At 37.3% G+C, this 23492-nt stretch overlaps 1 protein-coding gene across 2 annotated transcripts in view; it reads right to left on the reverse strand.

The window, feature by feature from the left end:
• Nucleotides 1-2044: 2044 nt before the first annotated feature.
• RCAN1 (regulator of calcineurin 1) overlaps nt 2045-23492 on the reverse strand; it is a 40665-nt gene continuing 19217 nt past the window's right edge. The window contains exons 1-4 of one of the 2 annotated variants that reach the window (XM_074858286.1): nt 9929-10171; nt 7662-7835; nt 6499-6658; nt 2045-4817 (exon numbers count right to left, since the gene is read on the reverse strand). In XM_074858286.1, the coding sequence (XP_074714387.1) occupies nt 4654-4817; nt 6499-6658; nt 7662-7835; nt 9929-10015 (585 nt within the window). In that variant the 5' untranslated portion in view covers nt 10016-10171 and the 3' untranslated portion in view covers nt 2045-4653. Of the gene's footprint in view, nt 4818-6498; nt 6659-7661; nt 7836-9928; nt 10172-23492 lie in introns of those variants that run through there. The other variant, XM_074858284.1, reaches the window with a different exon arrangement.

Raw genomic sequence — 23492 nt, forward strand, 5'->3', positions numbered from 1 at the left:
TAAACCTCAGAGACTCTCAAGTCTTTTGGAATTACGGAATAACATCCTGTGGAAGGGCAGGGGTGGGGTCAGGAAGCAACATTAGGAAGAACTGGAGCTTCTTGAGCTGGTCTTTGGGAGGCAGAAAGTCCAGAACAGAATGGGTGACATGGTTGCCAGAAATGACAAAGTGCTATTTGGAGCCTCTATCTCTTCCTCCACCCATTCAATCTTTCATACTTAAATTCCCACCATTTTGTTTCTTTTCATACTTCAGATAGAGAGTACCACAGTAAAAAACAATTGCCAGTTACTTAAAAAAAAAAAAAGCAAAAGCAAGATGACAGAGGTGATATAGTTTTAGATACATAAACACATTTATCAATGTAAATTTTGTCAGAGAAGATAAATCCAGTCCTGCCAGATCCATCCTGTCACCTACTCATCAATCAAGTCACCTCTGTGGTCTTGCTTTATGCACTGTAATGTACAGTACCTTGGGGATGTCTTATCTTTATTATTATTGGTTGTTTTGTTTTCTTCTTTTTAGACATCCAAATATGAATTATGAAAAGCATGAAGCAGGTATGATTTTCTGAAAGTCTCTAAAGTGTGTTGGGCGAGCCAGGATAAAAGCAAAGATGACAGAAGCAGCACAACAGCTGAACCCAAGACTCGGTAAGTGCATTTCTTAACTTAAGTCTACGCCTAGAGTAAAGGTCAAGCCCTTGCTATCATTTTGTATGTTTGGAACTCAAGAGAGGGTTTGGGACACACCAGAACAAGCAAGCAAGCTTTACAGGTACAAATCACAATTTCAAGTTAAAGAACTTGTCTTCCTCAAGACATTCTTTCTACTGCGACAAAGCAAAACTTGACTAGGCAGGTGATTATGCCTAGGGCAAAATCCATGCTGTAACTGTTAACATGGTATGAGAGAGTATTGCTAGAGTTCATTCCTTCCCCACCCTTGACAAGTCTGGACTACACAAGAAGAACAACTAAAACGCTTGTCCAGTATTTCAAATATCAAAGTTACTACACATGTTGCTGCTCTGAAACACAAAACCCTGATTAGAAACACACTTTAGTCTTAGATGTTGTTGAACTCACCTTGGTAACAAGTAAGGTCCTTACTGTAATGCATGCACAAATGCATAATCCAGTGATAGGGATGTGTATCACTAAGCTGGTAACAAGTCTTGCAAAATGACAAATGCTAGTGATCGCTTACAGATTTAAGGAGATTGTGTATGCGATCCTTACGCAGAGGGCAAATAATAAAACATGGGCTCTACTTCCAAAAAGAAAAAGAAATGAGGTCATCTCCATAAAGCAGGATGGCTCAGTTGGAATTACTATTTCACCTTCTATCTTTTGTTAAATCATTCTGTTACTCCACACAGGAATTCCCCTGATGGGCCTGCTACTGATGAGCAGCAGCATTTCACTGTTTCAAACCACTTCTGTGTATGGAACAATTTCTTACAAACATCAATACTTCCCAGTCGTAAGTAGAGAAGAATGATGAGCATTAATATCAATAACTCCTTTTTACCATGAAAGGATTTCTACCCGTATCAAGAGTGAAACCTTCAATGCATTTTTGCGTAACATGCTTTGCAACGAAGACTTGCAGTTACTAGGTAAAGCCATTTAAATGCTGATATATTTTCATATTCCAAGAGCTTTTAAAATAAAATTATTCATGTTGTAGAAGAAAACTGGTAAGGATATTATGAATGCACAAGGATTATTATAGAATAGTAAGATGTTGATACCCTTATTACAAAGGGTCAACTTCAGGCACAGAAGAATTAGTTTTTAACTGGAATATTCTGGACTGTATTTTATTCATTAGTAGATGGCTCATGCTTTGAGATCATGCAAGTCTCTTAAGCAGAAGGCTGGAAAGCTTTTCTCTGAATAAATTCATTTGGTTGGTAAGGATGTGGCCTGGGACAATATTCTTACTGTTTTCAAATCAGAAATGTTTGGAAGCTTAAAGTTTAGATTTTGGCGCAAAATCTTCAACTAGTTTTATGCATAAATACCACAACGTATCTAAGAAGACAACAAAATATTTTAATTTAAATATGCCCCATACTATACAACTGTATAAAATACCAACTAAGCATTCATTTGAACATTAAAAAAAAACCAAAACAAAACTGGAAAAAGCAAGTAGCACACTGTAGTAATGATAACAGAAGGTGGCACAAGCCAGGATATACATCCAGAAACACAGGCAAGTTACCATCTCACAACCTTTTTTCACAATTACCATCAGAAGGGGAAATACAGTGTAACCATCCCAAGACTTCCATGGTGTCTAGTGCCCACCTTATCAGGCAGATGTCAGTGTACTAAAATGATGAAAACCATATTGGTATTTAACATTCTGTTCTTTTTAAGTGAAAGGTAGCACTGTTTTCTTAGGATTGCTAGGAAACAGAACAGCAGCTACCTGGGTTTCTAATGCAACATAATGCTTTGATTGGTAATCATGGAAAGATGGAAAAAGGACAGAACAGGAATTATTCCAACAATTTTCATTTAAATGAAGTGAAACACTAAGTCCAGAAGTAATTTGAAAAATATGGAAAAAAAAATATCTTGAAAATGCTTAAAGGCAGTTGTGACAAACCTACAAAGTCTCTCTCCATTTCATTTATTTATTTAGTGTGTTAATAAGCAGTACATGTATCCAGCTGATTGATACACCTCAGTGACACAAAATACTCCTATGCCATGTCCATAAAACACTGCTTCAGCAATACATGGCATTAGCTCTTCTTAACACTGTTAACATGGAGAGAGTGCCACTTGAGTTAGGTCCAAGACAGACACTAAGCACCAGTGTTTGTTTCAGTTTACAGGGCATACCAATCAAAACAAGATCATAACTGCAAGTATTACTAAAGTTCAATATATTCCTGCTCTCAGTAGTCACAGGATAACAATTTCTACTTTGCTTAGCATAATGACAGGCTTTCAATAACACTGTGCTTACACTGCACCACAGCTTGGGCTGGCTTCATTATACATCTTACTTTTTAAAATATGTATTATATATTTAAAAAACAAGGTGTGAATCTGGGCATTTAACTCATTGTTTGCTTCAAATGGCACAGAATGCATTTCTTTATATTAACTCCAGCTACAACACTCATTCTCAGACCAACTGTGACAAAAGCAAACCAACAAAGAACCATGCTTTGATTTCCAAAACACATGTTGAGAAGCTTCAAACATCCCCTTTCTAAAACTGTGATATTTTCCCACAGATATCAGTTACTGTCTCTTAAAAAAAAATACTAAAATCTATGTCAAAGTGAGGATCTCCATTTTAAAAAACAAGTAATAAAATACACTTCTGTCATCCCTCTTCCTCTGAACTTGTATGTCATGAGCTACTGTCTTTAAACACTAACATATAAAAAACCCTAAAGCTTCTCCCACATATACCCATTACTTCAGTATGAATCATTACTTGGCATTAAGCATTTCTAAATACCAGCTTATTTTGGAAGCAAAGCTAAGAAAGTTTATATTTATGGACATACAAAGCCCGTAGAAAAAGATACAAGTGTGCAGCTTGTAGAACAGTTCACATCAGGAATGAACGAGGAAAAGGCACTCCACCTCTCTTCGCTGTTCTACACACTGTGTACAATTTTTTCAATCACTGTTAAACCTTTGCTCACAACAATGCAGATTCACATACTGAGTAGAGTTCATGTCTCTCCGTTACCATTTTTTTCACTGAAAAATTACATTGTTGTGAATACGCAGCATTAGCTTTATTTATACGTTTAAGAGTACTTTTTTCCAAATGAGAAAGCCAAAGCTACCGAACAGATGTTATTGAAGATATAAATTAAACTTAAATAATTTAAAATCAACTTGTTTAAACAACTTTCCTATTGCACATTTTTCCATTACTTTGCCAGATAAAACCCTATATACAGGCATTTAAAAGGTTAAAATTTTAAAAGCACAAGTTACATAGCACCAAAATAAGGTGCTGAAGAATTTGTATGCCTGCTGGAAAATGAGTGCCAATAAAAACAAATATAAATATATATGTATATACACATCTAGTAGTAAGTCCGGGATGCTGAGATAATAAATACTTTAAACAATTTCCCAGATTTCCAGAAACATGTGAGAAACTATAGAAAATAATGCAAAGTTACTTTAGAAGACCAAGAATACACATGCACAAAATCTATTATAAGAAAAAGGTTTACAATTCCCATACTTTAATCTTTAAAACCACCTCTGTTATCACTATGTACTCCACACAATGACTAGCCTATTAGTTTGAGGACTTATGTGAGTCAGAACAAAGAAAGCTTCCCCCAGTTGCTTTATAATGGAACAGCCTACAGTACTCCCCTGCCCCCCTCCCCCAACAACCTAGTTTGTCCTGTTATGTTTCAAAATGTCATCTTCTGCCTATCTTTCGTTCCCAGTGATCTGGGAATACACTCATGACATCCAGCAACCCGCAGCATCAAAAACAAGGATGAAACTTCCTGTATTTTTTCTGAGCAAACTTATACTGGAATTTCTCCTACTATAACTGCTGCTGTTGCCACCAAACCTGTGACCTGCTGTTACCACAGTAAATGTTTCCCTTACATATGTCTACCAAAAAACAACAGCAGTTCAACTTAAATGGGTAGGAGTATAATCTGGCCTTCTCGTCTGAATAATTTTTGGTTTGGGTTTCTTCGCTTCTTCTTCCACATCGTTTTCCTGGTCACTCTCACATACGTGGACGACAACACTAGGAGTAGTGTCAGTTGCAGCATGTAGCTCATACTTTTCTCCTGAAAGTTAAAATATTAGCAAAACTGGTTAAAAAGGATCCATTCTGCAGAAAAGTATGAAAGAAATTACTAAGAAGAAAGGAATACATAAAAATGTGTAAGTAATACACTGATGACAAAAGCTTGATGCCACAACTCATTAGATAGTGCAGGCAAGTGGATTTCCAACAGTCACATTTACCATCCGGGAGTATTTAGGTTCTGTTTTCAAAGCAACATAGCTCAGCTGTTCTCTTAAAAGCAAGTTTACGTACATCACCCTAAGTATTCAAGAAAGCATTCTACATGAGCAGTCGTAAGTCTTCTTGGTGGGTCCTTGCCATTTTAAAGCATACAAGATTATCTATCTTTTTAGACAGGTATCTTCCTGTACCACACTCAGGAAGACGTTTTCCTGAATGATGGCAAAACCACAGGATCTTCCTTTCCTGCACATGCTTTTAGTGTTAAGAAAGCTGGATGCAGTTCTTCCCACCTCACACAGAGGTGCTCTAACACTGTTCTGCACATTATTTTCACCAGAATCTTTCGATATCACCGACACAGAGTGAACTATAAGCTACTACATAGAGAGCTGATGCATGGAGCTGAAAGTTCTGCACTACTCTCTTTCCCACTCTTTACTACTGGCATAAGACATGTTCCCTAAGCTGGTAGGTAAACAGGTATATAAAAATACTACAGAAAATTGATTCAGACTACAGTTTTTACTCTCTTTGATACTACTATAAAATGTGGCCATTTTTTCTCTCCCTTAAATTTAATAGTACAGTTGCAAACAAGTTAAACCAAGAGTTGTAGATTTTGGGAAATATAATTTGCACCAATTCTCATTAAAAAGATTGTCTTAACAGAGGAATAAAATGACATCAAGCAATGTGATCACTAATCACTGAAAAGCAGAACCATGCTTAAAATAAGAGTTTAGTGGAACTTTACATCTATTTCTGATTCTCCTGTTTCTCCTATCTGCGGTGCTATTTTTAATTAATAGATCTATAAACAGTCTACACAGCACGGTTAGCTGAAATGACAAGCAACTTATGTGACAGCACTAGAAATAAGGGGTAGGAATAAATTCATAATATCTCCTTTAGTTTGGACAGTGGGAAAAAAAGATGATCCTGATATAAACTTCTTTCCTTACCTTTTCCAATAAATGAATAAATTGCAGCAGATGAAAATTAGAAGGAGCAAGGAGTGGCAGAAATCTCTCACTCTTAACTCCAAGAGAAAATTAGGTTGATACTGATAGTTTCCCTCCTACACATACTATCTCAGATGCAGAGGTAATTCTAACACAGCGCTACACAGCTGTTAACTGGTTCATTGTCATTGTCTGAAACAGGACTTTCCCATCCCTTCAAAAGGTGTGTAACTACACAATTGCCTCTTCATTTTTAGGAAGCTGCTTCTTGAAAATTCTGATGAACAAGCTAATATAGTGAAGCAACATTCATACTCTTTACAAATCACATAACTGATCACATTGTGGAGGTCTGGGCCCTCCAAGTGATCCTGTGGAATTACTACATGCATAAGAAACTATACCATTTACTAATACTTTTTCTGATATTACAAATTTAATTGGTAGATAGTAATTAATTTGAAAAGTTCTAGAAATTCAGGAAGTTTAAAAGGTGTTTTACTCAACGAACATTCTAGTGTTTCTAGTCCTTACCTGGTCCTAACTTGGAGATAGCATATAAAAGGTCATAGTTAATGACTGGAGTAGCATCTTCTACTTGCTTCCAATCAACAGGTGGAGAGGCAGGAGGTGAAATCAAAAACTGTTTGTCTGGATTTGGTGGTGCCAAATGTGAGCTTCCAATGTGCAAAGTCTGAAATGAGCATAAAAGCCAAAGCTGTTGCACTATCATCAACAAATCCATCATTTAGGAGGAATTTTAAAGTTTGGATAGATGTTATGCTGTAACAGGCACTCAAGGTGGCAGCATGTAACTATAATATTGAAGAGAGCTGCATGAAAGACCCAGTATACAAAATACAGACAAGCCACCACATTCATTAACTCTGATGAAACATGCAATGAAGTATGCACATCCGCATCTTCTCATTATGGAGTTTTACAAAAATTTCACCAGAAAACATCTGTCCTTAAAATACCGAAGTAGGAGGAAGCTGAATATGGGCTTTAAGGCCTAATGACAAATGGTGTTGAAACTCATTACCACAAGTGAGAGTGGTGAGAATTCTAGAAGGTATATAAATAAACTGGCTCCTTCAGGACTGTCCCTAGGGACATCTGAAACAGACACACATAGATTAATTTTCCCATTAAATGTATGGAGGAAAATACACAGCAGCTACCAAAAAGCACCCAGATTACCAGAACCTGAGAGTTTCACATCTTTAGCAGCAGATGCTAGCCAGCTAAAGAGCTACACTGACAGTGATCTCCAAATACAAACATGCTAAACAAACGATTTGCAGTAGTGATAGAGGGATCAACAGGCAGAGATGTGCACTACAGATGAGCTCTACACTTTGAATTCCCTCAGATACCATTTGAGCGTGTATGTGTGTGTATACTGTTGGCAGAGCACACTTGGCTTCCCCCACCCCGTTAAACTCTATCTTTGACTATGCTGATTACTATCATCTACTCCCTTTTCCCCAAGGTTATCAAAACAATACAGAGGGAGACATAAATACAAAATATGCGACAGCCTCCAAATACTTGTAGCTTTGGAACAACCTGTGATTCTCTAATCGACCTGAAAAACTTAACAGTGTTCATCAGCATGACTGAAGACCTGTGGAAGCTTATCACGAGTAAGTTATGCTTTAGCACCGCGTAAGGATAATCACAAAAAGACTTACCTGAGCAAAATACAGTTTTATTTCCTTTCCAAGGAACTCTGTCTTGTGCAACTGGATTCTAGCATCCGCTGCAGATAAAGGGTTACTGAAATTTATTCGTACTCTTTTGAAGCTCTTAAAATACTGAAAGGTGATATCTCTGTCGTATGTTCTAAACAGCGATTCAAATTTGGCCTGAAGAGAAAGAACCAGAGTAGAAAGTGAATATGCAACACTCTACATTTTCTCTAAAGAAATACAGAAATAAATTGCAGTTACTAGTAGGGGCATACTATCGCTCTTGAACACTGATGTATTTGTAACAGCTTAGATTTAGTTTTCTTCTCTCTGTTATAATTAATTTTTCTAACCTACCACTTGTTTTCTCTATAGCAGCTTCTTCCTGATTAAAAAAAAATATACTGTCGTCATCAATAAGTGTTGGACACGATACTCTGATTTAGTGTCATAATAGAAATAGTAGTATTGTTATATTGGAAAGAAATGCTTGCCTTATAAAATTAATATCCAAAGGCCTTGAAAAAAGTCTGCCAAGCATGCCTTTGTCTAAGTGTGCAATTTTCAAGGAAACCAACACAACAGTTTTAGTAGAGAAAAAAGAAAAAAGCATATTTGCAAGCTAAGTGTAATTTTCTTCAGTGACTCAGCATGCATAATGAAGTTCATGAACATCTCCTGTTCTAATAGCTGCTACTTTCATTTAGGAAAATGAACATATTATTACTGAGCTCAAGTTTAATAGCCTCTTCTATTTCTGGAACCAAATTCTAAAAAGGCTCCCACTATCTTTCCTAAAAAAATTGTAAGTACTAACCATACAGCTCCTGTAGGACCCCTGACACACTTTCTGTTTTGACTGCGTGGTAAGAGTAGGAACTGAACCTCATACCTTCATGAATCCGCAGCTGAGTTACTCTGCTGTCCTATCTGCATGAAAAGACTGAAGCACCTTTGCCAACAGCTGGCTATCTCCATTTCACACTTCAGGTTTATGCTCCTAGGGCATCTACACAAACCTAACTTGGCTATTTTTCATATCATTTATATGACGAGTGCTTCCACTCTTACTTCAGGATGCCAGACCAAAGGAGGAGAAAGAAGCAGGAGGTTCTGAAGCTGCCATGCTCTTGCAAAGTGTTTCAGGCTCACACTGAGAACACAGTAACCAGTCACAAGCCTTATTTCAGTGATGGCAATAGATCAAGCATTCAGATTTCAGATATTTTCTCTTCATAAAAACTTACTAGAAGTTCAATACAAAGCCAAAATAAACAAGTATGTAAAATGACATTGCCTCATTTTTTTTTCACTGTTACATTTTCAATTAGTAGAAAAAAGCAACAAAGATTACGTAAGAAGGCAGCAATTACTTCAAAATTTCATTTTCCTTCCTGAAAAGCTCTGCTTCACAAACTCTCCACAGCTGTGTACAGAGCTACCATGTTTCAAAGACATTTTAAAATCAGAGCTGTCCTGCTTCTTGCTGAGCCACACTTAAGCTTCTTCAAAATGAGCTCTGAAACCAGACCAGGACCATCCACATGCAAAACCTGTATTTGTTAGCCTCCTGTACTCCAGAGAGAGCTGGATACAAGAGTGAAATGTAAGCCAACCCCATGCTAAATTGCATTTCAAAGTTCGCATTCAACATTTAAACTCAGAGAGTACATGCAAGGTTTGTGCAGCATGTATAGTTTTTTAAAGTGTGTGTGATTGTAGAGGTCATATACATCATGGTAGCAATATGACACTAAACAAAATGTTATTTTTGTCCTTAAGGTATCTTAGTCAACAATTCACTGTATCAGGACTGGATTACTTACACTGTATTAATTCTAATCAGTTAAATATAAATCTGAGAGGACTTCTTATAGTTTTAAACATTATGCTCTTAACTATAGTGCCAGCCAAAAAATCCCACAAAAAGTATAAAGTGTACTATAAATTAAAGGAATCTTACTACCAAAATTATAATCTAAACATTTGCTGAAAATGCATATGCAAGTGAAGAATACACTATACAGTCAAGGAAGTCAAGGTAAACTTCTGATCATTTTCAAAAACATTGCTTAAGATCTAATAATTTCCAGAGTTAGAGTCATTCATATCAGAGCATACTGTCGCAGACTTGTAAGACCCAAGACCCTTACATCAAACCGAAATTTTCTTACAAGTCAAAAAGCTACCAAGGCTTTTTAAACAATTTGAAACAGCACCTATATACTTCAGTATTCCAGTAGTTCACAGAAATAAAAGATAAAGCATACCCTTGTTTCTGCTTGATTGAAGACATCGCTATCTGCCACACAGGCAATCAAAGAACTAAAACTGTAGTTAAAATTTCTAAAATGCATTTTGCGCTTTGCCAAAGCGATACTTGCTGTTCCACAGAAACCAATGACTTTTAAGGAAGCTGTTGGTCCTGCAGGCAGCGTTTATAAGGGAAACAAGTCCTGCCCCTCAAAAAAAAAAAAAAAAAAAAAGGTTTCAGAGCATCCTGTATGTGACAGCGAATTCCTGAACAAAGTCCTGCATGCTTTGAGGCAGTCAGGAACAAAATGTAAGCTGCGACTGGAAAGAGGTGACGTCAGCACATTAGTCAGCTTCCCTATGCTAATTACCAGCGCTCGGGAGGATGGAAAAAACAGCTGAGGTTTGCACAGCAGCTGCTTTATCGAGCCTCTTGCAGCATAGTTTCCACTGGTAGTAATTCCATTCAGCACTCAGACAACATGCTCTTCACTGGAATGGGACAACCCATCTTAAGATGGAAAATGTTACTGCTAAAGGACCAAAGTCTAGAGTAATAGGCTGTAATTAGCCAGGAGGAAAATTTCAAGACTTCGGAATGGAAAACAAATCCCTCAGGTCAATACCTTTTGGTAATTTTGTGGAAAAAATACACGGACTGAAATCTAGAGATTAGGAGGAATTGATTTGGGAAAATACTTTTTCCCCCCATTACAGGGAGAATTTTGTTTTGAAGATTTCTTGTAAGCAGCTATATGCACTAATTACCTTGCGCAATTTATGAAAAACTCATTCCAAACCTCATAAACCATCAAAGTTTTTTGTTTTGGGATGGTTGGGGGTTGCTTTTGTTGGTTTGCTTGGGTTCTTTAGGGGGGTTTGGTTTGGGGTTTTTTTTGTTAACAGGAGCTTCATCAGAAATCTGCTGGCAGGGTTTTAAGAGACAAGCTGAACTACCAACAGCAGTGACGAGGTATGAAAGCTACATTTCTGACATTTGCTGGTTTATTTGTATTCCAGTTTCTGAACTTTTCCCAGAAAGTAGCACAGGACACAGGTTTTTAGGTGAAGTTTTTTGGGGGGGGTTTGTTGGGTTTTGGGGTAGGGTTTTTTTGATTTTGCTTTTGTGTGGGTTTTTTTTTAAAAAAATCAAGAACCATTTAAAAAAAATCATTAACATTTAAAGTAATTCATTAAGCTAAGCTTTTACAAGCTATTTGGAACTCTCCTACGCAGCTTCAGATCAAAATTTCTAATGAAGTCAAAATCGTTAAGTGCATTTAGTTCATTTTACTGTAACACAGGGTTATGAGAGAAGCATCAAGCTTTATGAAATACTTGCAAACAATAAACAGTCATAAGTTTAAAGCCTTATTTAATAAATATTTAATCATGTATAACTATTCACATGAATAGCCTTCTCTATTTCCATGGGCTCTACTTACTTGCTTAAAGTTAAGGATGCTTATTGTGCCACAAGCTAAAATCCCTATTTAATAGTCAAACTCTCTGCTATTGTAAAGTTACTTTAGTGTAAAAGTTATGTTAGCATGAAAGACTACTCGGACCAACTTCCTAGCACCTCTTCTTAGAGATCCTCGCTTAAAAATAAGCTCAGCTTGGGAAAAGAGAAGGTATTCTGAAGGACAACTCAACAACTGGTGTACATGCTGCCAGTGAGATTAGACTAAACTCTGAAAGAAGAGTAATATGTAACAAACCTCCAGTGCTCCAGAAGCACCTAACGTACTGGGTGCCTGAAGGACAGAAAGACAAGAAGAAACAGCAGCTCCTTTCCTCTCTCTGAACTCCCAGGAAGATGGGATGCAGTGGCTATCCAGCCACTCAACACAGCCAAGAACAGGTCTGACTTCCCAAGCTCACGACCTGTACCCAGAAACACAGATACCTAAGAGGAGGATTCATAAACAGCCATCATGCCAAGCAGTGAACCACCTGAGCTCACACAGAAAACCATGCCGAATATGTCTTGAATCCTGCCCTTGCCCTGGAATTAGGTCGTCAAGTGTCTTAAAGACTTCGGAAGAGGAAGCACCAAGCATGACTCCATAGACCAGCAGTCAGGATGCTCATCTGGAAAATATGGTCATGAATCACCTGAGCGTAAAAGGAAAACAGGCTTTCTACATCTGAGGTGAACGCTACAGCTACTGATAAGAAAGTAAAGAAGGTCCCCCCTTCAACCTGCTACAGCATCAGAGTCATTTGGCATACTCTGAGGCTACCAAGGTGACTGCAGCATCTCTGTGGATAACAGGTGGAAAGAATATTTCTTTTGTAGAGCCTCATAGGGCCTACACAGGAGGCAGTTTGAGCTGCTCAACAGAATGAAGCCTTTGGCAACTTAGCTGCAGACCTTTATATAAGAAGCTTTGACACACTTAGCTAGCAGTCCAGTGATCGTAAAAGTCTTCAAAAGCCCTATTTTGGACTTCACTGCTTAAAGTAGGACAGGTAGATTCTAGGCACTTGCACCCCTTTGTAGCTCTAGACTTAAATTTTTATGCCCAGATCCCATGAAGACATTAAAAATACCTGATTTCTATCCTCAAGGCCACCTACACATTACTGAGACCCAAGGAAAAATGACTTTACAAGTCTTACTACAGCCATCTTTCAAATATAACTTTGTAATCTAAAACAACTATAGCCTGCTAAATTACTGTGTTATCTGTAAACAAACCAACTATTTTTGACGTTTAACACCTCACAAAACAATTTTTTCACACTGTGTTCTCCAGATTTAAAAATAAACATTGAGTCTTCTACTGATACACACTAGGTTTTTACTTTGTCCGTTTAAAAAGACAAAGAAAAAAAATCAGTCCTAGTCTGTTCCATTTTATCATTATCATTATTTTTTGGTAAGGTTATGTCACCAGCCACTCTTAAAGAAACAATTCAGGCAAAACAAGATGATTGCATATTGACACTCCATTCGCAATGCAGAATAAACTGGGAACTAGTAGTCTGGGAAAAAGAAAATAACAAAAACAATCACTTTGAAGTGGTCTAACATCCTTACTGCTATGCTTGAGTAGAACAAAAATGCAGTCTGCAATGTCTCAATTAGCTGACTAAATAAACTACCTTGAATTATTAAAAAACAGAGGACTTACTTTCTCAAAAGGAAAACAAGTTTTCACTACCCCTGCTTAATTTAATGAAGTGTTATCTAAGGTAGCAGCATTATGTTGAGAGCCCTGAGATCTATTGTGGAAACCAACAAAGTTACAAAACCACCATTACAAAATCCTGACAGTGTTGCAATGTTCCTTCTGTGGTGTTCAGGTCCTGTAACATTTGTTAACCACATGCTAATGAACTGTCTGAAACAAGAACAGGGCAAGACTATCAGAACTTCTGGATTTGATGTTCTGATATTATCAGAGTGCAGGTTTTCTCCTCCCTTGTCTTCAGAGAGTTTGCTGCTTTCTGTCTTCTCTTTGAGACTCCCTAGTGACCTACAGAAAGAGAACAAGGGCAAGGAGATCACCTGCTTAATGTTGTCATCCAGATACCAAATAATGTCTGATACTAAGGAACACAAACTTCATCAGTGCAATGGGATGCAGCTGTACTTTGGGCAACAAGAATCAGGGAAACCAAACAGGTAAGAATAGTATGACATGACAACAGTCTGCCCTACTTTCTCAGGTTTCATCTTTCCCTTGAAAGGTACAGATTCTGGGGCTCAAGTTTTAAAAGTTGAGTTCTAAAAACTGCAGACAAGATGCTCGATGAACACCTAAAGTACTCCCTAACATCAATAGCACCTGACAGATCCTCCACTAATAGCACTTCCCAGGCAGAGAAATTTAACAGAGAGCATTTTTTGATTACTTGGGGATGAAAGGAGGAACAAGGAGTCAAATGAGTATATGGAATAGTGGGAACACAAAGTGACTGAATGCCATAAATAGTTCCATAATTTAATCTCCACATGCAGTAAAACAGGTAAGGCACAGAAGATGAGGAAACGAGACCACAGGAGTAGAAAAAAAAAGGCAAGTCACAAAAATGACTGTTCATTGATGATAACTACATTAGCAAAGCTAACAATCTGGAGAAGAAAATTAACATGAAATTAAATGTGTTGGTAATTCTGTAAACTTAAAATTATCACCTACGAGCTATAAATCAGAACACTATAGTCTATTATTTTCTCTCATCCCTGGCAGACTTTTACATTTGCCCTTGGAGGGTGCTCTTTATGTAATCCCTGTACTCCCACTATATATACTTGCTGATCTTTTGCTATCAACATATAGTTTCTATTTCTGTCTTCATGTTAATTATCTTGCCTTAGACCTTACTTATGACAGGGATAAACATCTTCAAGTTATCTAGAATGAATAACCATACTGTTTTCATTTTCCTAGTGGTTGGGAAAGGAGAGGAAGAGGCAGACAATAAAGTATAAATAGCTTCCAGAGCTATCCATGCAAGCCCAGGATCGGTAAGCTCTGCTCTGTGTGCACTAGCACACACCTGAATCCAAGCAACCTTCTAACCTGCACTGTTCTGTCAGCACAGGAACAGGGGTGCTACATGTCTGCATGGGGCAGGCGTGCTGAAGGAGAGAATGGGAAAAGACAATAGATGTTCCTTCCTTGAACTTAACAGTCATCTAGAGCATAGCTTCAACACACATTCAGGTAAAAACAAAAAATTCCCCCAAACTCAGACCTACTGAAAGACTAAGGAAGTTTAACATATGAAGGGCTAATGAGCACATGTCCTTGACAGTTATTTAAGGGTGTTCTGCAAACTAACACCACCATCAGGAAATGGTAACATTCTCCATCATTGGAAAACCTTTTCCCTACCCTTGGGATTCAACAAGTGTGTCATTTTTATGTGGAGGTTTGTATTGTGGGGTTTCTTTTGTTTTGAAACTTACCTGATGAGCAAAAGAAGTCACACCAATGCTGTCTGGCTCAACCAAAGAGCCAGGAGTGAGGGCAGTGACTTAAGTCACTTGCCTTAAAGTGTCTGCACAGTTCTCAATCTCATTTTACCAGTCAAAAGTGAACCAACCATCCCCCCCAAAAAATTCCCCCTGAAACAATGACTGAAGGGAAACCTGCACATGATTTCATTTTGCAAGTCTAACAGAATTTGTTATGAAGTAAAATTAACTGGCAGACCAATCATATTTTATACTTTTCTCCTCAAAATCCTTACAATAGCCTGAGCACTGGGAGACTGGCAACCTTGATGTCTGATCCAGAACACTGGCATGGCTATACACCTACTCATGCAGTCAAGCAGTAATGCAGCCCTTAACTTCGCCATACAAATGTCTCCCATGCCAGGCAAACCCAGATCAGAAACACAGGGAGAAGAAGGGAGTCAGAATTATCATATAACTGAACATGTTAATGGACAGTTTCTTCTGCTTTGTGGTTATGAAAAACTTTGTGTTTTCCAAAGTTGCATACTCATTGATTTTTGTATTCTACATGTTCATCAGATCAGAAAAATATGACAAGCAAAATAAGTATATATACACCAAGTTAGTACACCAGCAGAGAAATAATGTGCAACAAAACACCTTTTTAACAAGCAAAATAGAGCCTTTAGTATTACGGAATAAACTGCACAAATATAATCTGAAAATTTATTTACAGTAAAGAAGTCACACAGAGCAGAGCAATGCAGGCGCACAAACTGGTTTTCCAAATTACACAGAGCTACGTGCAGTGTACTAAGTCAAGGTAACACCCACACAGTGACAAAATGGAAAAAGGGGCATGAAGCATGGAGTTAAGACTGTCATCATCAGCTCCTCTCATTAACTTTGTTTATAAGGTGGAACAGCAAGCACATGACCATTCACTATTTCATATGCTTACAAGTATTTCAGTCACTGAATTTCCAGTCATAAAAATAGAGACAAAAATTTGTACAGTTTTAACAAAATTTTAGCATCTGATTCCATATAATAGGGTACACGAAAGAAAAGCCTACCTATACTACATGAAGTTATGTCAAGTACTATATAGGAGTACCATTTGAAAGAAGTATTCAATGGCTATAAAACTCTGAACTACTGGACAATATTTTCATATCTAAAAAAGAACTTTTCAGAATGAAAGTTTGAATACTTGTCAGGCGTATTTATCAGAGCACTAGTTCAGCATAATTATCACTAGCATACTTTGTACATTAGCGTAGATACTTATTGCAGACACGGCTAGACTCAGCTGACAATAAAAATTAAAGGCCATGCATCAGGGGTGCAGTGCCACCTCCATTTTAGACTTTTAGCTGTTCCAAGAAAACCTTTTCCTCTTCTAAACACAAACCAGAGCAGAGGAATGAGTGACCATTTTCTAAGATGTTAGGGAAAACATGTAAAAACAAGCAGAAAAACTATGAAGATTTTGCACTTTACTAAGATAGTACACATACTTAAGACACAAGACTCAAATACCTTTATATACCTAAAATGATAGAAGGATAAATGCCAATCAAAACAAGTTTTTCAAAAAACTATGTATTTCTCCTGTATTTATTTCTGTTTAAATTCATTAACTGATTCACTTCAATTACAAAATCGTCTATAGGTAATATATTTAGAAAGAGCGTATCATGAAACACCAAGTCTTTTTGCAGTAATTGGTAGGGGGGCTGAAAAAAGGAAGGAGGAAGTTCTTGCAAGGTCAATCATAAACATTCCTGCCACCACAGAGAGAGAATTTGTTTCAAATAGTCAAAACAACCTTCAAGAAGATGAGATGCTTCTTAAAAGTGTATGAAAATACCTTAAAAAGATTGTCCAGCAATATTATAGTTCAATCTATTACATGTTGGGGGCAGTGGGGGAGCAGGGGGAGGCCTGCAAAAAAAAAAAAAAAAAAAATCCGGAAAATAAAAAGCCAAAGACCAAGATGATAATCTTGAACCAAGGCAAACGTAAACAAGATCATTCCCATGGCCACATGTAGTTGCAGTGTCAATTATTTATTTCTATTTAAGGCATAAAGGGGAAAGAAAAGGCAACGGGGACAATAGCACAGTCTATAACTCATCACGGAAGCAGTGCACATACCACACTAGAAAAGGCTAACTATGGAAAGGGAAGGGCAGGAAATCCTTAAACAACTCCTCTCTTCTAACTTAAACTTGTTGAAGACTTCTATAAATATAGATATTTATATAAATCCTTTACTCAGAGTGGAAATTAAAAACGTGGAAAGAGGAAAATTCTCCAAAGATCATCTATATTTATTATGAACTAAAAAAGAACAAGGGCTTTTAAACCAAAATGTGTTAATAGGCCATTTTTGCATACTATAGAAAAAGCATCTTTAAACTATTTACAGCAGAACTGAAGGAAGTTATTTATTAAAAAATGTTCCTGCACCCCCCAAGATAGAAAGTAATCTCTCATAAGCACTGTGTAACTATGAAATAAAGGAAGCATGTATTCTTCCTACCATTATAACTAGGAAAAAATCATCAGCAGCCTGACCTTTTCAAGGTTATTTATTTGCATACCAGCGTGGGGGGGGGGGGGGGGGGGAAATCTATACAGTAATTAACAGATAGGTGGATTTGCAAGATGAAACAATTTAAGAAAGGGACATGCTCTACACATCTGTTACTAAAACAAGAACAGCCCTTCAGATAATTATTTCTTGAGTGAGGGGGCACCTTCTGAAGATGATGAACATTTTGTTTTGTAAAGAGGGAACAGCTGTAAAGTTATTTATAAGCTAGATTCCACAGAGGGAGAGGTCCAGGGGATAGGGCACATGCTTAGATTTGGATTCATACATTCTTTAAGCACGTCACACATATTCTGACACTTACCACAGCTGGAGCACTGCACTCTGATGCTGCCTCTGCACATCACCCATGCATTAGGGTGAGCTAAGGGGCATTCACGAAATGTTGGTGCTGGGCTTGTACGCTGGTATATAAGAGATACCATGTTTGGAGACTGAACCAGAACCAAATTTCAGAGAAACGGGCCTTTAGTGTTAACCTAGATATATTTAAATGTTGACAGTAATGTAAATAGAACTATCTTCAGCAGCTGAAACAAGAAGTGATGAGGAATGGAAGCTCTTGCAGAAAGACAATCATGTTATGACAGCTTACAAGAAAGGATGTAGAGTGAAAGACACAGAAACCAAAGTTCCCCAAATCTCTGTCGTGGTAAGAGGGAAAAAGACCCCAGTAAGTGATCCTGCAGCATGTCACAATCCAGTCCCACAACAGAGTATTTTATTCAAACTCTATCAAATTGAAGCCAGTGTGGTCAGAGCTCCCCAATATCCAGATGTTCCAGTAGCAAGCACACACTTTCAAAGCAGAAGCAGCATCCACAACAAATGAAAACACAAACGGAATACTGAATCTAAATTTGGTTTGATTTTAAAAACCCAAGCCAATAAGCTGTGATCTATTTTGACAAATACATGTATCAGTACAGTGATGAAGACACGATATATTTTACAACGGTTTTTAAAAACTAAATTTTGAGATGATTAGGCAGGGTTATAACCCAGATTCATATATTAAAGACAATGTCTTCTAAATATATGTTAGAGTAAAAGCTTGATGTCAGCATCTTAGTCTTTTAAATATTGCCTGAGAAAAAAAAATTGTCCAGCTCTCTGGTTTTATGAAACACACCCTGATCATCACTGCAGGATTAAACGGCAGGTGGCATTTTTCGTTCAATATGCTTCCATATCCATTGAAACTTTTTGGAAAAGACCAAAAAAAGTCAAGATATTTTTATCTCACTTTGTACATTCCAGATAATGAAGGAGATAATAGTAAAAGGTCAGTACAGAGGAGAAAAAGCAGAAGGAATGAATCTGTGTCAGCTTATCTTTAGTCCCTACTCAAAATCTAAATCAAGAGTTACCATTATAAAGCATGAATCATTGCATATTAAAGCTTCAGATAAACCAATTTAAGAAGCCTAACTACTTTTTCTTTGAGCAACCAAGGTTTTGTTTTCAAATCTGTTCTGGAACAGTAAGATCGTATTTTAGTGGTTTCCAGACCTATGATCAAGGATCTCTGATGGATATTTCAGATCAACTGGTTAAACAAGGAATTCCAGAGGTCTTTAACGCAAGAAAACCATGAAGCCAGATGTCATTTCTACTCATGATTTTGAAGGCTGCTAGGAGCACGCCACCAACCTGTGTTTTGGTATGACTTGCAACATTACCTCTACTCCTCGATTCCACAGACTGCATTGCAATATGACATGTCTGTATCATGTTAAGATAAAATTTTAAAACAAGTGATATCTGATGATGAAAATCAAAACCCAGTCATTCCTATCTGACTGTACTCAAACAGAACCAGAGCTTTTGAGCTGAAATGAATCTTTTGTGATCACACTTGGGAAAACAAATCAGTTCACCATAGCTGGTTAAACAAAACAGTAGTAAGTAGGAAAGGACAATGCAGTATTCACTCCTCAGTTCCACCTGTATTTTCCTATTGGAAGGTCTTGAAATTCTGTAATTTGGAGTTTCTCCAGAACAGATGCACACTCCTCAAGGCTAATGAAAGCAAAAAAAGGCAACTTGGGCCATCACTGCAATAAACACGTTATTTACTTCCCCAACATAACAGCAAAGTGCTACCTTTATTCAAACCAGTGGTCTTGGTGGTCCCTCCTCCCAGAAGCTGTTTCTCAACATTACTCTGGTAAACTTTTGAGAATTTGGGTATAGTCTTACACCCAAAGATAATACACAGGTGCCATTCTGTGGACTACTCCCACTCACAGATGGAGTACAGCTGATTCAATATCTTCAAGAGCTATTATTACTCTTTGATGACATTTGCTGAAGTAGCATACTGGTTTGCCTACAGTCCCATTACTTTACAGCAACTCTGGAGCACTTCTTTCTGAATAAAAAAACCTGAGGAGAATGGTTTGGAACAGTCAATCAGTTTTTCCTCACAGGATCTCCAAAACCTGTGAGACAATTTTGTTTACCATTTAACCAATAATTCTTGAAATTACAACCTTATTTCTTCTCCCTTCACTTAAAAATTTCACCTATTAAAGATGTGTGAATTGAAATCCAGGCTTGCTCCAATGAATGCCAGTTAACTTACTAATAATTCAACAGCCTTTCACATGACAGAAGAAAAAAAACTTCCAGAAGGTTATTTCAAAAGGAGAATAAAGAAGAAATCCCACTCAAATTAATGCAATTACAAACATTTATTTGAAGTCTAAAACTATAGACTGTGCCCTGAAGCTATATGTCCTTTCAGCATAAAGCCATAATGCCAAGAGATCCACAGTTCTGACCACAGAAGTGTGCATCACCTATGGACGTCAGTAAGGTTTCTATGAAGCCAAGTGCTGAATTCAGCCATTTCTCTGCACACAGAAGCTATCCACTCCACAGTTACTCCACTGAGGGATTAAAAAAAAAAAAAAAAAGACTCAAATAACCCACTGTTTTGTGTTGGTTTTTTTTAAAACACAGATTCCAAAAGCACTGCCAAGAAGGAAAGTAGCTGTTTTTACTGAATAGACACTTACAAGATTATTTTTTTTTTAATAGGAGCTTAAAATATATGAACTGTTGTCATGCTTGCATTATGTAGCCTACATATGTTCAAACAGAATATAAAGAGCTGTGCTCTATCACAGAACGGCTATTTACAGATTCAATGTGCGACAGTTTTCCAGCCAACCATCTGAAAAATAAATACCTACAGTGTGCTTATTCCTTCCTTGGAAAAATCCATGACTTACACTTCCATTTCCAAGCATTAAACATTAAATTCCTGTTCACTGACTGGTAACATAAAAGTGGTAATTTGGAAATTCCACTACAGAATATTTGAGTAACCAACTAGACTCATTTAGAAAACTTTTTAATATGGCAAGTATATGCCAAAATTTAAAGTCTTTTTTCAACATGTTTCCACTCCTGCAAGGAATCTACTCAAATGATCCACAGTAAACGGATTACAATTTTGCCCTCATTCAAGTATTCTGGAAGGAAATAAGCATTTTCGTACATTATATTTACTGGCAACTATTTTTCTATTCATATTAAAAACACCATTTCACCTGGAAAAATAACTTCTAAGTGCTAAAAACCAGAATCCAAAAGTGTGCAAAATTACAGTGACTAAACAGAATAGTGGACTTACAAAAAAATTATCTGAGGATTTTATATGCTGAGAGCATTTTAGAAGACATAAACAACTTCTGTTTAATTAAGTTTGCTTCATTGAGAAAAATATTTTTAGTAAGAGGCAAAACCAGAACAAGTAAATAAGAACTACATAGCATTCTGTCAGTCCATATGGGAAGATTACACAAACAGAGTCTATTCAAATACTCCAACACCTGTGCAAACCAGCATCTTGAACTGATCATGAATAAACCTGCTGAGGAAAGAACGGAGCCCTCTACAGAAAAATCTTTTTTGGATTTTGGAACAAAGGTGTTAACCTGAACTAAGCAACCATGATGCTCTGTTATCACCAATTCATGTAATGCCACCTGAAAGCCTGATCAACACTAGAATTCCTTCCCACTCATCTGTAACTCAAAGCCATCCTGTGCTTGGGATCAACAAATCATTAAGTTCAGAGTAGCTGGTGTCTCTCTGGAAAACACAAGAAAAGAGCAAAGAATATTTATGATCGCTGTATACCTATGAAGTATGTTAGAAAGCACATAAAGTTTGTTCTCTCCTGGAAAACAGAACACAGTCATTAGCAAATAGCATCTTAAAAGGTTAGGGAATTTCTGAGGAGGACTCTACATTCACTTGAAGGATTACTAAGAGCCTATAACCCTATATTCAGACATCACTCAGGGATAATCTCCTCAGGACATTACTCAATCTTTTAAAGAATGATCTAGAAAAAAAGGCATTGTGTTTTACTTTGAAAGAGCTCCTTCATGCAAGTATAAATCCACAGAAGAAAAATCTCCCTTAAAGTGATAGGGAGAGTTTTCTCAAAGTCATCAGACACGGACATCAGACATGGACAGTCTTGAGCCTCTTAGCAAGTTTCAGTCAAGTACGATACCAGGCCAAAGGGTTAAAGGATAGCATTTATGATAGAGTTGTGTGAAAATATCAGCGACCGGACAGAGTAGGAAGGCCAAGAAGCATGCAGAACTCCGTTGTCAGCAATTTTGCTTGGCAGAAGCAAGCAGCTTATGTGGGCCTCCAGACAAGCTAGAACAAGTATCAGCATATGCCGCAGGATGTAAAGAAAGGAGAATTAAGAACTTTGTAGAAGGTGACAGCCAAGGACACAAACCCAAAGACAGACAGACATTTGTTCCACAATCTGTGAAATATGCTTAGCGTACAAAGGAATTTGCAAGCTTTAGGGGCTCACTTAGTCCACATGCTATAATAAGATTTTAAAAATAAAATCACTGAAGTTACCCTAGCAAGAAAAGTGTCTTGGTTTACCAGGAGTTTCCAGAGCTCAAAACAAAAGTTACAAATGAGTGAGGGCTAAGGATAATTTAGAAGGACTACCTCCTAACTTGCACATAAAAGCTGAAATGCACACTGAGCAAACAATGTGACTCTTACAAAGTATATTTGGCACAGTATGCATGCTTTTGGTTTTAAGAATGAGAACACAGTGGCCAGAAAGAATTATGAATGGCTATTTAGGGCTCAGTAGATTGGTCAAAAATTGAGGAGAAAAAAAGAATCCAAATGGATGGAGAAGTGCAGTGATAGGTTCAAGCTTGTTCTGTATACCAAGCAGGTGACAGTGTTCAGCTCAGTGGTATCTTGTATGGCTAAGAATTAACTTCTAAAAGCCCTTTCTTGTCATTAAATTTCTTCAGATGTATTTAACTCAAAATGAGGCACCCATCCACTTTACAAAGAAATTCAAAGTTAAAGTTGTCTAAGCACCATTCCTTTACATGCCCTCTTTCAAAAATAGCCCAGCAAGTTAGCAAGACACAGTTCAGTACAGCTGAACAGGAAAAGTGAATGCACCAGTTTTCACTTACTAAATTACAAAATATTCAACCTATTCCACTAAACTGGTCTAATCAAGAATATATCCATGCACAAGCTGTTGCCGACAAAAAAAAAAAAAAAAAAACCAAACAAAAACCAAAATGCAAACTAACTTCCTATGCAGCCCCCTAAAAGAACCTGGATGCAATTGTCTGGCAGAACCAGCTCTCATCAAGGAAGAGGAAGCAATGAGAAGTGAGACTTGTCAGTCATTCAATACTCACAGCTTCATATCTATGAAAGGATGTCACTAAGTCCAAGCAACTCCCTTCCAAACACCAAGAGCCCCCCATGGCTTTTGGATCAGTAACTTGTGTCACAAAAACTACTGCAGGATTCACTCCAAGGAAGATTGAAAGCTGTACTCCCTCACCCCACACACTTCCTTCTGACATTTCTGATATATCCTTCTTAGCCTCGTAATGCCATAATCATTATCATTGTTCAGATCACACTTGCCAGTGCAAAAAGCATGAAAGTTCACACACTTCAATGCATTTGCATGGGTAAAACACACAACTGTAGAATTTGCCTGATAATTACA

Source organism: Strix uralensis, chromosome 2 (assembly GCF_047716275.1).
Source record: "Strix uralensis isolate ZFMK-TIS-50842 chromosome 2, bStrUra1, whole genome shotgun sequence".
NCBI classification, from domain to species: domain Eukaryota; kingdom Metazoa; phylum Chordata; class Aves; order Strigiformes; family Strigidae; genus Strix; species Strix uralensis.